The sequence below is a fragment of the Patagioenas fasciata genome, chromosome 1 (genome assembly GCF_037038585.1).
Source record: "Patagioenas fasciata isolate bPatFas1 chromosome 1, bPatFas1.hap1, whole genome shotgun sequence".
Taxonomy (NCBI): Eukaryota; Metazoa; Chordata; class Aves; order Columbiformes; family Columbidae; genus Patagioenas; species Patagioenas fasciata.
This window is the reverse complement of record NC_092520.1, coordinates 29,887,328-29,899,854: the sequence shown is the minus strand read 5'-3', so window position 1 is coordinate 29,899,854 and position 12,527 is coordinate 29,887,328. Positions and strand designations below refer to the sequence as shown.

Sequence of the window (12,527 nt, the reverse complement as noted above, 5' to 3'; positions counted from 1 at the left end):
GTATCTGTGCTTGTTCTGTATTTATGAATGAAACTGATTAAAAACATACCTGCATTCAGATGGACTACTTTTCTGAAAAACTGTGTTAAAGATGAAATATTTTCAGGAATTACTGATTTTAATTGTTTTTGAAACAAGCAACTGAAAATTTTACAATCTGACTTAAGTGAAGACATTTCATCTTTAAATACTAACACTACATCTCCATACTGAAGATACATATATATTTAAAATTTGGTTTTGTCTTTCTAAACCAAAACAAATCTAATCTCAAACCAAAGATATTTAAAAAATCATCTCTGTGTCCTAATGTCAAATAATGGAAATTTCAATTTTAGAATGTCTTAGGGAGCACAAATTCCAGTTTCTGGCCACCTCTAAAGTATATGCTTGGCCCACTCGCCTCAAACAGTATCTTTGCTATTATAAATATTCCAAACTCTACCTGGCGTGTTTCTACAAGTAACTAACATTTATGAAATTATTCTATGATAAAACATACTGTAAAAGCGAGTTGGTTCGTTTTTTTTTTTGTTGTTGTTGTTTCTTCATTTCAGGTTCACCAGTAAAGCTCAACTTAAGGCTCACAGAATAAAGAGATGTTTAATAAGTATCTTCTCTCTGATTCCCCTCACTCATCCTTTTTTTTCCCCCACTTCTGAGCACCTCTAACATAAAAATCTGTTTGTTTCTAGAAGCAGTGGAGAGAAGTTCTTACTTCGTGTCCTACAGTCCTCTGACTTTGGCAGAGTCCTGAATACTGATTTGGAGGTAGAGAAGAAACACACGAGGTTGAGCTTTGAACACCTTCCATTTACAAGGTATTTACCCACATTAAGAAGAATTATTTGGCTGGAAAAAGGCTGGAAAAAAAAAGGTTCTTCAGATGAAAGGGGCATAAGATACATTTCAACCAGTCTAACTGCTTTAAAACACCTGGTTTAGCTGCAGGTTCAAGCAGAGCTATAAGGCAATGGCAAATGAAACCCGTGCAGCTGAGTTAAAAGCACCAGCTCTTTGAGGGAGAGTAAGTACCACTCACAAAGCAGAAACCGCTGAGCATCTCATGAAACAAACAATTTCCATTTACCTTAATACACCAGACAAAAGCTCAGAGGTCCTGGCCCATCCCAACCACTCCACAAGTCTCTTGTGGTTCAGGGACAGCTCAGGCAGGGATCCGATGTCAGCATCTCAAGGGTGACAATGTCTGAGGCAGCTGCTTGGGTTCACCGCTGCCATCGCCTGCTGCTGAACTTCCACAGTCTGCTCCTTGTCTCCAAATTGTTTTCCCCATTCTGGCTCAATTAGTTGCCCCTTTAGGGTTGATGCTAATTGTGTTAGCTGCAAATTGGGGGTGAGCATTTCAGTTAAGGTTGAAATAAGAAAGGCAATGTTGCCCGTCTCATCTGATAACAGTATCGAGCCCTGGTTCAAGGCCAGACTTTGCACAGCTTTGGAGTTTCACAAGGAAGAATCACACAGGTTTGGTAGTGTGAGATTTAGATGGCAAATAGAAAATATTCCCACAGCCTTCACAGCTCTCTGCTAGCGTCAGGGAGAGACGCTGGCATCTTCATGTCAGAAAATTCAGAACATCCCAAGAAAATGAAAACCCTTTGACTTCAAGCCTCAAGAGCTGATAAAATAAGAGCTTCCCCCTTTATATTACCTGTTATTATTGGAGAACATGCTAAACACACAAGAACTATGTGTCTTCAGCCAAATTATGCTTCCTGAGTGCATTCATTCCTGGCTTTATAGGATGATCTGGCCCACGACTAATCTCTCTGGCTCCTTGTCCAAAGAAATAATTTGAAAATAGTCCTAACAATGCCTTGAAAAATGAGAAGCTTGGGTTCAGGGAAAAAACAAGGGGCCTGGAGGTAAGGGGATCATATTGCCTTAATCTGACAGACAGAGAAGAGGAACCAGTTCAGATTCATGAACAACATGTCAGTGCAAAGAGGGATGCATTAGTACTAATACAGCACTCCAGAAATCCAGTCTGCCTTTGAATGTTAATCATTTTCCTACTTTCCTCAGAGAGAATTTTAAGCCACTGAAATAAAATCCATCCTGAGGCACAATGTTATGAGGCTTAAACCCAAGCAATTTCACATTTGACAGTATTTTGAGTTCTTTATAACTTGTCTTCAGGATGCAGTCAGCTAAAATGTTTGAACTTTTTCCCTGTCATAATAGATTGACTTTGGTTTTCACACATATGATGCAGGAACTGGAGCTTTAAGGAAAAAAAAAAAAAAAGACACGGCATTGCAAAACTCTTAGTTACATCACAAATAACAGTGCTGGTAATTCACAGTTATCAGCAAACTGTTAACAACATTGCTTGGGGGAGGAGCCCATGAAACACCCAGCCCTTGTGTGAAACAAGTATTTCTGCCCTGTCAGTGTCCTCCTTAAGTGAAAAGAAAGGTAGTTAGTAAATATATGCACTTTTTCTTCAGGCACAATCCCTGTGCTTGCTCAGCAGTCATTTTTCAGTCCTACTAAGCAGCACAAGCCTCACATTTCCCCCATGCAACCAGCTCCAGCTGAAAGTTCAGTGGAAGCTTGGTCAGATTCCTGGTACATAACTATGTCCTTGACTTCTCCAAACTCACTGACATACTTGTTACAGAAAATTTTTTAAAAGCCCATACCTTTTTAGTACTGAAGAGGTGACAAAACTCCCTCTTTACCTACATTCGCTCCTAGTTTTTAATCGAGAAATCAGAAAGAAAACACTTTGGCTACAGTCCTAAGAAAACTGGCAGCCATTGGATACACAAGTGTTTATACAGTATGAATGGTACACGATATCTTTCAACAGATGAAGAAGCACAATCATAAGTAACATTATTTCTCACACTATAAGAAAAAAAGAAATCATACATAACTCTGAAATACAAAGAAGAGAATTCCTACCTGCCACGCATAAAATTGCTTTAGAGTTGATGGCCTCATTTCAGATCAAATCAGCTCAGACTTTGGCTTCAGTTTTTCAGGAATAAGACTCAATCTTCTCTAAATATTTTTTAAAAGTTTGCTTGCTCTAAACAAGCAAAACTCAGTAGAGTTTTCTTTTGTAACAGGGACCCAAAACACGTACTGTTTTTTTTTCCATTCCACAGCTCCTAATACGACTGCGAATTGTGTGGACTTGGTACTTTGTCTGCTTTTAGCAGTGTTGATTTCATTATGATAATTTCTGTTATCTGTCTATTTATACTGCACGCATTTGTTTTCAAGTGCCTGGAAACTACCAGGTTGATCATATCACCAGAGGAAAAGGCACACCTTTTGGGTCAGGGTTTAAGTGCAAAGAACAATTTCAATCTGCATGAATTAATTCGAGTCCAGATTTCCGGAAGCCTTCAGTGGCCTAGCAGGGGAAGAAGGCTGGAAGAACTTGCCAGGCAGTGGCACAACAAAACAAGTATCTTCACTTCTGTGTTTCCCACTTAATTTTCTGATGTACACACTTTGCTTTTGCTCAGAGCTGGTTTTGGCTTGTGAAGTCTGAGTCTGAGCTTTTTTGAATTCCTACAGAGAAAAAGGATTCACATTTAATCCATTTTAATTGCGAATAAGTAATATTACAAAAGTAACTATTTTTAAAGAGTATTTTGAGAAGACAGAAAAACCTGTTACTTGTGAACTATACCCAGTCATTGTTAAAGATCATAGCTTTTGCCACCTACATTTGCTATCCATATTTAGAAAAAAGACGAGTTCTTAATTCCATTTTTCTTTTGTGAATACTTCATATAGAAGTGGGAGATCACAAGGATCTCGTCCCTCTTTCCCTTCTTTTCGTCCCTTTTGCTTACGGCCGACATTAGGAGAGGACCTTGCTAGTCATCCCAGCGAACTGAGGCCTAGTGACAGACTGAATCCAGCTCCGGTTGGCTGCAGAGTCCAATACAGGACTTCTGGTGCCAGCTCTGTAGTTGTTGAGACTTTCAAGATTGGTTTTGTATATTTTGTATTATTTTCTCTATTCTTATTAGTAGCATTAGTAAAACATTTTTAATTTTTCCAACTCTCATCTCTCTGTCCTTCTTTCCCTCCCGATCGCCTGTCCTTAGTGGGAAGGGGGGAGAGGGAGGGGCAAAAGGGGGGAGCAGGGGGGAGAGGAGGTTAACAATACATCTGCCAGGGTTTTATTGTCACCCCGCAATCTAAACCCTTGACAATTCCACAGTATTTGTTGTAGGGGTTTAAAAATATCTTTTATCATTGTTTTGAATAAAGTGGTAAATCTCTGAATAGTGATTTAAGTAAATGGAAAGACTGATTATTTTTTTTTTCCCAAAGTAAGCAGCCATTTACCCTGTAGCAGGCAAACTAATAGCAAACCCTAAGATGCTTTGCCAAATCCACAATTAAATTTTCCCCTATACCAACCAGGAATGTAAACCTATGATGTCTTAAGTGACCTCTGTACGTAACAGATATTCTCCAAACTGTCCCCAGTGGTAGAGTCCACACCGCTTAGATTTACTATTAGCTCCTTGTCAGCGCTTGCTTCAAATCATTCTCGTGGTCATGTTTGACAGGCAGAGCAAAATATTTCACTTTGATAAGACACCTGACATTATGTAACTAACATAAAGCACATCGTATTTGTAAAGGATGCAAAAAAAAAAAAGAAAAATGACCAAAGAAAAAGAAATGGACTGTAAATCTGATTTAAGCCTGTATTTCTGGTTCTACAGCCAGTGTGTAATCCCAAGTCAAACTGCCCAGCCCCTGAAGGAAAGGTTATTTCATTCCATTTCATTTATACACACCACAATCACCTTCATGTCAAGAAAAAAAAAAACAGACGAAACAGCATCTTGTGTTTACATTGCAGATGCCACGTTTAAAACACAAACACACTTTCTTTGTTAGGACAGGACAGATATGTAAAGGCAAGCCCAAATTCAGTTTATCTTAACGGTAGTTTCTGGCTGTATTATCCTGGCAAAAACCACCTCTATACAGAAAGAGAGGAGTGTCATCAATTTCCACATCCCTAAGATTGTTTGATAGCAGCAGCCCTCACCACAGCATCTGGGCTTCTCCAGCATGTCCTGAGCAGAGTCCTGTCTGCTTTTTTAGTGTTCCAGGCAAAATTCTGCTTGGGCAGTAGTTTCCACTTTCTACATCATATGTTTTGTTCTTTTAATCCTTCTTTTCCCCCTCTCCCTGCGGATTTATTGCAGTTACTGAGTAGAAAAAGGCATGAGGGTTTTGGGGCCCTCTCTGTGATCTGACCTTCGCAGAGGTGACCCTATAGCCACAGGGGCTCAGAAGCAGCCTGGCCAGGCTGGCACAAATGCCCTCCCCATGTGTCCTCCATCACTTGCCCTCTTGGGCTCTGCCACGTGCTGCCAAGACAAGGCTCCAGCCCTCCCGTGAGCGCACAAACCAGGGCACTGCTCACACACCACAACCTCCCCATCACTGTACTCACGGTGACAGGAGGGTCCGGTCGTTCAGTGGCAGGGGCCTCTCTAAGTTTTTGATTCTTCCCGATCTGGAGATGGATGAAGCTCTGCCAGCTCTCCATCTGTTTCCCTCCACCACAGCACGCAAGAAGTGAAGAGGGAAACCGCTGATGGGGACACCGCAGGCACAGGGGGCAGAGGCTTTGCTGTTCCCAGTTGGCAGAGGTCCAAACTGCAATGTATGCGAGCTGCTGTTTAGCTAACGTATTTTTCTACAAAAATCCAGTTAATTATTTGCTCTTCAGGGCTGTAACTATTACAGCACTGCCCTGTCCAGGCCTAATATCTCACATGAATTTACAGTCAACTCTCAGGCAAGAGCCACGGGCAAGAAGGTACCAGGTTCTATCAGTGGACAAAACACGCTTCCAAGTGACCCTGAAAATACATGGTGCTTGCCTGAACAGAGCCACAGTGATTCAGTGCAGAGGTTTATAGAAACTGAGGGGAGAAATAAAAAATAAATACGAAAACATATTTGCTGCTATTTTTTTTTTCCTGCTGGAATGAATACCTGATAATAATTCCCTTTTACATCGAGTAAAACCCGCAGCCTATAACAAGTCATGGGGAAGAATTCAGGTGGAAATGTCAGAACTAAAGTGGCAGTCAGGGATGAATGTATCAACACAAGAAACTCCGTTACTAATTTACGCATTCTCTTCCATACAAACAGATGCTTTGAAAAACATCTAAGGGAAATGGCAATACAGCGTAAACCTCTTTCTGTTTATAAGTATTTTTATCTGAAACATTTAACACCTGGATTGAAATATGCAGTTAAAATCCTGCTTTCAAATACAGAAGGGTTTTCTCAGGTTGTTTTCTGTGGCAAGCATACTGGCTCATCACGACTCAAGCTCACTGTAAAAACAGTGTTTGTTTATTGCATGAGCACACAGAGGAAACTGGAGACATATGACTCCTAAAGAAAGAGTTCCTGGGAGCCTACAGTTGGGAGAAAAGGGAAATACAAGAAAGCATTCCAACACTGAAACTGAGGGGTTTTTTCAGCTCTCGACAATCCTGTAATTTCCAGAGTTCATCTCGGTCTGTTCTCCAGACAAAGAATGTTTCTTCCAAGGACCCATTTAGTCAAAACCGATGCATTCTGCAGCTCAGTATAAAAGAAGGTAACCATCCTGAGAGTTGCTGAGCAACCTTCTGAGATTTATTAACTGCCCTCAATTCCCGGGAAGCAGAGATGCTAATCCATGGAAATTCAGACTCAGTTCATTTATCATTCCCTCCTGGTACCTCTGCTTGTTGAAAGAAAAGGTAGTGCGGCAGGGAACTACTTTTAAGCAGCCCTAGTTCCCCTCCCAGAAGAGAATCTTTGATTGAATCTACCCCATGGGAAAATCAACAACCTTTCAAGCTTTCTTAGTCCACAGAACAGAAGTAAGTCGAAGGAGGTGACAAAGCACAGTGCCTGCATCTCTCATGCCTGAACTGGCCAAACAGTCTCCCCCAATAACTCCCTTCTGTCTTGCTCCACAGCCAGTTTCTGGCTCCTTTCTCTTTTTTTCTGATCAGTGCCAAGAAGCCAGACATGAGCACAGAATACAAATCCTGCCTCGTCCTGGCTTCATGTGAAACAATTTGGATTTTCATCCAAACAGCACTCTGCCTTGCTCCCTGAAAAAGGCAAAGAGAAGCATGCACAAACACGTGCACAAATGCACCCTGAACAAATCACTGCAGGGTGCTGTTTGTTCAATATGTGAACCCTTTAAAGTCTGATGATGGAGGTGTCTATCTATCTCAGTAAAAATTTCACACTGTGAAGTTCTGCAGCTTCCCGAGCATTTTCATAGTTGATTTAAACAAAATGTTAAGATACTACTAGGAAAGAAGTGGTCCTTCATCATCCCCATCATGTCCTGATTAGGTGCAGATGGCCATAAGGACACTAGTATCTGCATAAGGGAGAAGAAACAGCAAAAAGGGTTTGAGTCTGCTATCACAGACACTCAAAAATAGTCCTAAGCCCCTCTAGAGTCCCAAACTCATAGCTGAAAAAGCTGGGACTTGAGGTGAGTCTACACGTTATTCTGCAAGCACAGCGATGTTTTCAGTAGGACTACAGCAATTGCCATCCCCTTTCTGCCCATGCTCTGAGTTGCTTGAATATATTTCCTTCACCCACCTTAAAAAATGGCAAACATTTAGATTTTTCCTGCTGAAGACTTTTTAGTAGAACTAACAGAAGAGCTAAAACACTGGCATGATCTACAGGATTAAACTCCAACAGTGGAACTGATTTTTTTTCCTACAGGACCCTTGCCCAACTGGGACAATTTGTATGAAAATAATCTTCAGGTAATCAAAAGCTATGGCTTCAACCTGCTTAAGTTGCCTGATGATACAAATAACTGTGGTTTGTAGGAGCTCTTGCAAAAATTCTGTGTAGATCCAAGCCGCTTAATTCTTCATTGCTTCTGCCAAGAAAAAAGGGCAGCTTTTGCTCTCATATACATGGTACGAGCACTCACACCCTAGAGCATCCAGCTCGAAAGTAAAGAGGACAGTTAAAAAATTTAGCAGAATTGCTTGTACTTAGCAACTTTAATATTACAAATCAGTAAAAACAACCCTATAGTGCTTTGTCCTAGACATATTAGTGCCACAGTTTATTTCCAGTACTTGTTTTCGGCTTCACAAATATTTACTACTCAACTGGTGCAACTTTCTTTCTGCCTCTTGTTACTATGCAATGAAGAACAAATGTACTGTAACATCTAACAGCCTATCACAAGACACATTCAAAAAGAAAAAACTTACTGTGCATATGAATTTCCTTCTGCTAAAAACAGTCCCCGGCATTTTGGTAGCCAAGACAGCAGCCCTGAATGAAAGACCCAGTGCTACACAGTGCAGTTTCTGAAAGAAAGTAACAAACTGTACAAGAAAGTATAAAAGACCACATGACTGTCATATGAATACCCTTACACAACATTAATCCAGTTTCTTAGTGTTATTACTTGCCAGTGGCTTTATTTTCCCAATTTACTCACTTGTATGTGGAGTACTCAGCAAGAATGAGAGTTACAAAAATATACTTTAAAACTGTCTCAAATGCCTTGAAGGTTTGTGCATCACATACAGTGAGTGAGTGGATCCTGCTGTTTGCTCTGAATACCACTCCTTTCAGAAGACCTGTTTGCAGGGATTTTCCTTAAGAGTAAGGACCTTAATAAGGAAAGTAATTAGAACAGGACAAAAATGCTTACATAGGCAGCAAAAAATTAAAAACCTGGTGCATCTATGCAAAAGCAAAAACAAAGGCAGCTTCATGACAAGGTTAGTTTGATTTCACCGGCATGTCAGTGGAATTTCTACAGACAAGGTTTTTAATGGTGTTCTCACTGCTGGAGTACGGACACCACAGAGAACTCAGCGCTGCTCTTGCTGAAGTTATTGCCAATACCCTAAACGCATACATACAACATTGTCTGCTACATATGCATTGAGGTGTGGAAGTTGTTAAGTAGTGACAACTCAATTGGTCTGTGTTGGATGTTCACACATTAAAGGTTTCCCTTGTAGCCTGTAAGGCTGTTACCAATGCAGTTTTCATATTGCTCATGTCAGAAGCTAAACAGCTTGGGATTAAAATAAACGTTAACAAAAAAATTTTTAAAGTATTATTAATAAATCAGGTTTTTAAATTACCACTAGATGGACTATAGAAAAAAAAATACTAAGATGATTAAGAGATTGGAGCACCTCTGCTCTGAGGAAAGCTGAGAGAGATACAAGTGCTCGACCTAGTGAAGAGAAGGCTTGGTGGGATCTTATTAATGTATATACACACCTGAAGGGAGGGTGCAAAGAGGATGGAGAAGACTCTTTCCAGTGGTGCCCAGTGACAGGACCAGAGGCAATGGGCACAGACTGACACACAGAAGGTTCCCTCTGGATATCAGGAAACATCTTTTTGCTGTAAGGGTGACCAAACACTGGAAGAGTTGCCCAGAGAGTTTGTGGAGGCTCCTTCTTGGAGATATTCAAAAGCCACCTGGACAAGGCCCTGGACAACCAGCTCTAGGTGGCCCTGCTTGAGCAGGAGAACTGGACTAGATCACCTCCAGAGGTCCCTTCCAATCTCAACCCTTCTGTGATTCTGTGAACTATAAACTATTATAACTGAGAAAACTATCTGATACTCCCACCATCATGTAGATTTCTCCCTACAACAAGCAAGTGAACACTGTTCCCAAAATAAAAATAGCCTTCCATGAAAAGCAAGACGGTCTGAGGTAACTACAAAACACAGGAAGAACTGCACTAGGAACACAGGTCATCCCACAAACATCTTTCTGATTGCTGAGTCAGGTCTGAGGAATGTGTAGTCTGAGGACTAGGCATGAGGAAGCAATTTTTTACAATGAGGGTGGTAAAACACTGGCCCAGGTTGTCCAGAGAGGTGGTTGATGCCCCATCCCTGGAGACATTCAAGGCCAGGCTGGATGGGGCTCTGAATAACCTGATCTAGTTGAAGATGTCCCTGCTCATTGCAGGGGGTTGGACTTGGTGACCTACAAAGGTCCCTTCCAACACAAACTATTCTATGACTGTATGATTCTATGAATTTTTCTATGATTCTATGAATTTGTACCAGCATTGGCAGAGGTATAAAATTATCATTTGAACTTTTGTGACAGTTTGTGTCTGTAGCAACTCATGTAGATTTTTGGGAAAACAAACAAACACAAAACCAAACAAATAAACAAAAAAACCCCACACATCTAAACCAGGCAGAGAGTACAAACAGATGCACCACTGCTTTTCTTCACATCCTTTTCTATCTAGTCTGGTTGTCTTGTGAAAAACTTTTATTTTCCCCTGTTTAGCAGTGGTAAGGATCTGGAAAAGTTATCCAGATCCTGAATATATATTTGTTTATGCAGATACTTTATCACAATGTGCCTGAGCTACAACTTATAGGTCTTATGCAGCCTGCAAGGACATCATGTTTCCTGGCTTACTCCACTCAAGAAAAGAGTGCAGATAGCAAGGAAAGAGCCATGAAGATATATATATAGATATATATACATAAATATATACATATATAAATGAGAGAGGGCGGTTCCCACCAAAACAGTTCCTCTGGTCTATCTGTTGTTTGACCTCGGAGCAAAGCAAGACAAGAATAGTATTTATGAATTGTTTTCCCAAAAACAACTCCCCCAGTTTGCTGTCACCAGAAAAATTATGTGGTTGTATATGCTGTGTAACGCTAACGCTGGACAGTCAATCTGCATTCATGCAAAAATGTCACTATTTCAGGGAAGTGCCAGACCTGCATCTCACACTGGCCGTGCTGTGCAGGCAGAGTCCATCTGGCTGTACCGCAGCTGAACCAAGTCTGAGGCTCACCCTGCTGGAAAGTTCATGTGCTGCAGATACAGTGTGCAGACAGGAGGCAGCTGTTGCCATTAAGACCACACAAATCAGCCTTTTTCTTCCAGTTGCCAAATGCACAGACACACGCATTTGTTAATAGGAGATTTGGGGAACTTCCAAGAAATATATTAAGTGGTTTCAGGAAAAGTAAGATATTTTGCTGAGCTCAAGCTAAAACATACTTCTGACATTTAGGACTGAAACCCTGAAGAAAGCACAGGACTTATGCTGCAAGCTTCACAGGTTAAATCCTGATTTCAGTACAGCTAACCTCGCAATGAGCCTTGGCTGCAAAGAACAAGTTCTACTTTTCTAGCCATGTGAAGCCAGAGGCTTTTCTGAGTACTTTTGCTATATGATTTACCAAACAGAGCACTGAATCTAAACCCAAACCACCGCATCTGCCATTTCTGGCCTAGGCAACTCAAAAGCCAGGTATGCAGGTGTCTCTCTCATTAATTATTCTTCTTGCTTCCCGGAACTCTTCAGCATTGCTTACGTATAATCTTAATTAAGCCACGGCTAACCTGTGATCTTTCAGCTTCAAAAAGACACTCAAGATTCCTATCTTCCAAGGGAGTGGCCATAAGGTCCTTTTCAAGTCAGTAGGGAGACAAAAATGTCACCATGTAAAACAGACCAGACTTCATGTTCCCTAGAAGAACTGTGCCTCTTCTCTGAACCCAGGCAATTAGGGGCGTCTTGAGATGAGCGATGTGAATCCAGCAAAGATCTCTTCTGCAAGCATCCAATGTGCTTCGCAAGTGACTCGTCTGTTGAAGAAGAGGAATAAGATTAAGGGAGAGAAACCAATGCCTATGGCACCCTACTTATGAGACTTGGTAGTTCAGAAATGAAACATTAGGTTATGCTTGCTGGACCTCCCCACAGAACTCTTCCAATTTACCTGCTTACATAGAGGCTGTGATGCCCATGTGAAACCTATAGCCAGTGGTATTTAGGACTGCAAAGAGATTTAAACAAAAACACCAGTAAAAGAGCCAATAAAACTCTAAGGGCCTGGCACATTTCCAGTCCCATTCCCATATGGTGAGTCCTCCTAAGTGGAAAACTTAAGCTATGCACATCAGAATCAAATAACCATTACTTAAGCTGAGCTCTTCTCACTCCCTCTGGTGTAGAGACTTCGTCTCTCTGCTGCGGGCTACAGCAATGGCCAAGTAAACTAATGATTCGGCATTTTCCATCCAGCATTCTTATGTCAAGACACAGGATGACCTTCACAAGCATCCCTAAGAGCTTCAAGACTTCAAAATGCACTGGTGGCTATGTCATGAAAAAGACCATGCTGACCTCAAAGGGGCGGAACGACCACAGGTTCTGGAAAGGTCCTGTTCAAAGAAACAAGGCTTGAAATGCTCTCAAATTTTGCATAATCCCAGCTTCAAAGGAGCCTGGAGACTGAGTTAACTGGGCCAAATCTGCCACATAAAGCTTTTTATTATTGTTAAATGGATGATGTGTGGGAAAAAAACACCTAGCAATGTAACAGGAGGTTGGAAATGCTTTGGCCTGTTCTGCCTGAGCCCTGCCCACCTCCAGTCTGGTACCTCCCAGCATCTGGGAGAGTGGGATCAGTTCCTTACATTGTTCCAA

General features: G+C 41.2%; 1 protein-coding gene across 2 annotated transcripts in view; it reads right to left on the bottom strand.

Moving 5' to 3' along the window:
- The window catches only part of ATP7B (ATPase copper transporting beta), a 45,350-nt gene extending 33,679 nt beyond the window's left edge, over positions 1-11,671 (bottom strand). Inside the window, exon 1 of one of the 2 annotated variants that reach the window (XM_065862519.2) lies at positions 11,438-11,671. In XM_065862519.2, the coding sequence (XP_065718591.1) occupies positions 11,438-11,497 (60 nt within the window). In that variant the 5' untranslated portion in view covers positions 11,498-11,671. Of the gene's footprint in view, positions 1-5,467; positions 5,689-11,437 lie in introns of those variants that run through there. The other variant, XM_071805297.1, reaches the window with a different exon arrangement.
- Between the last annotated feature and the right edge of the window lie 856 nt (positions 11,672-12,527).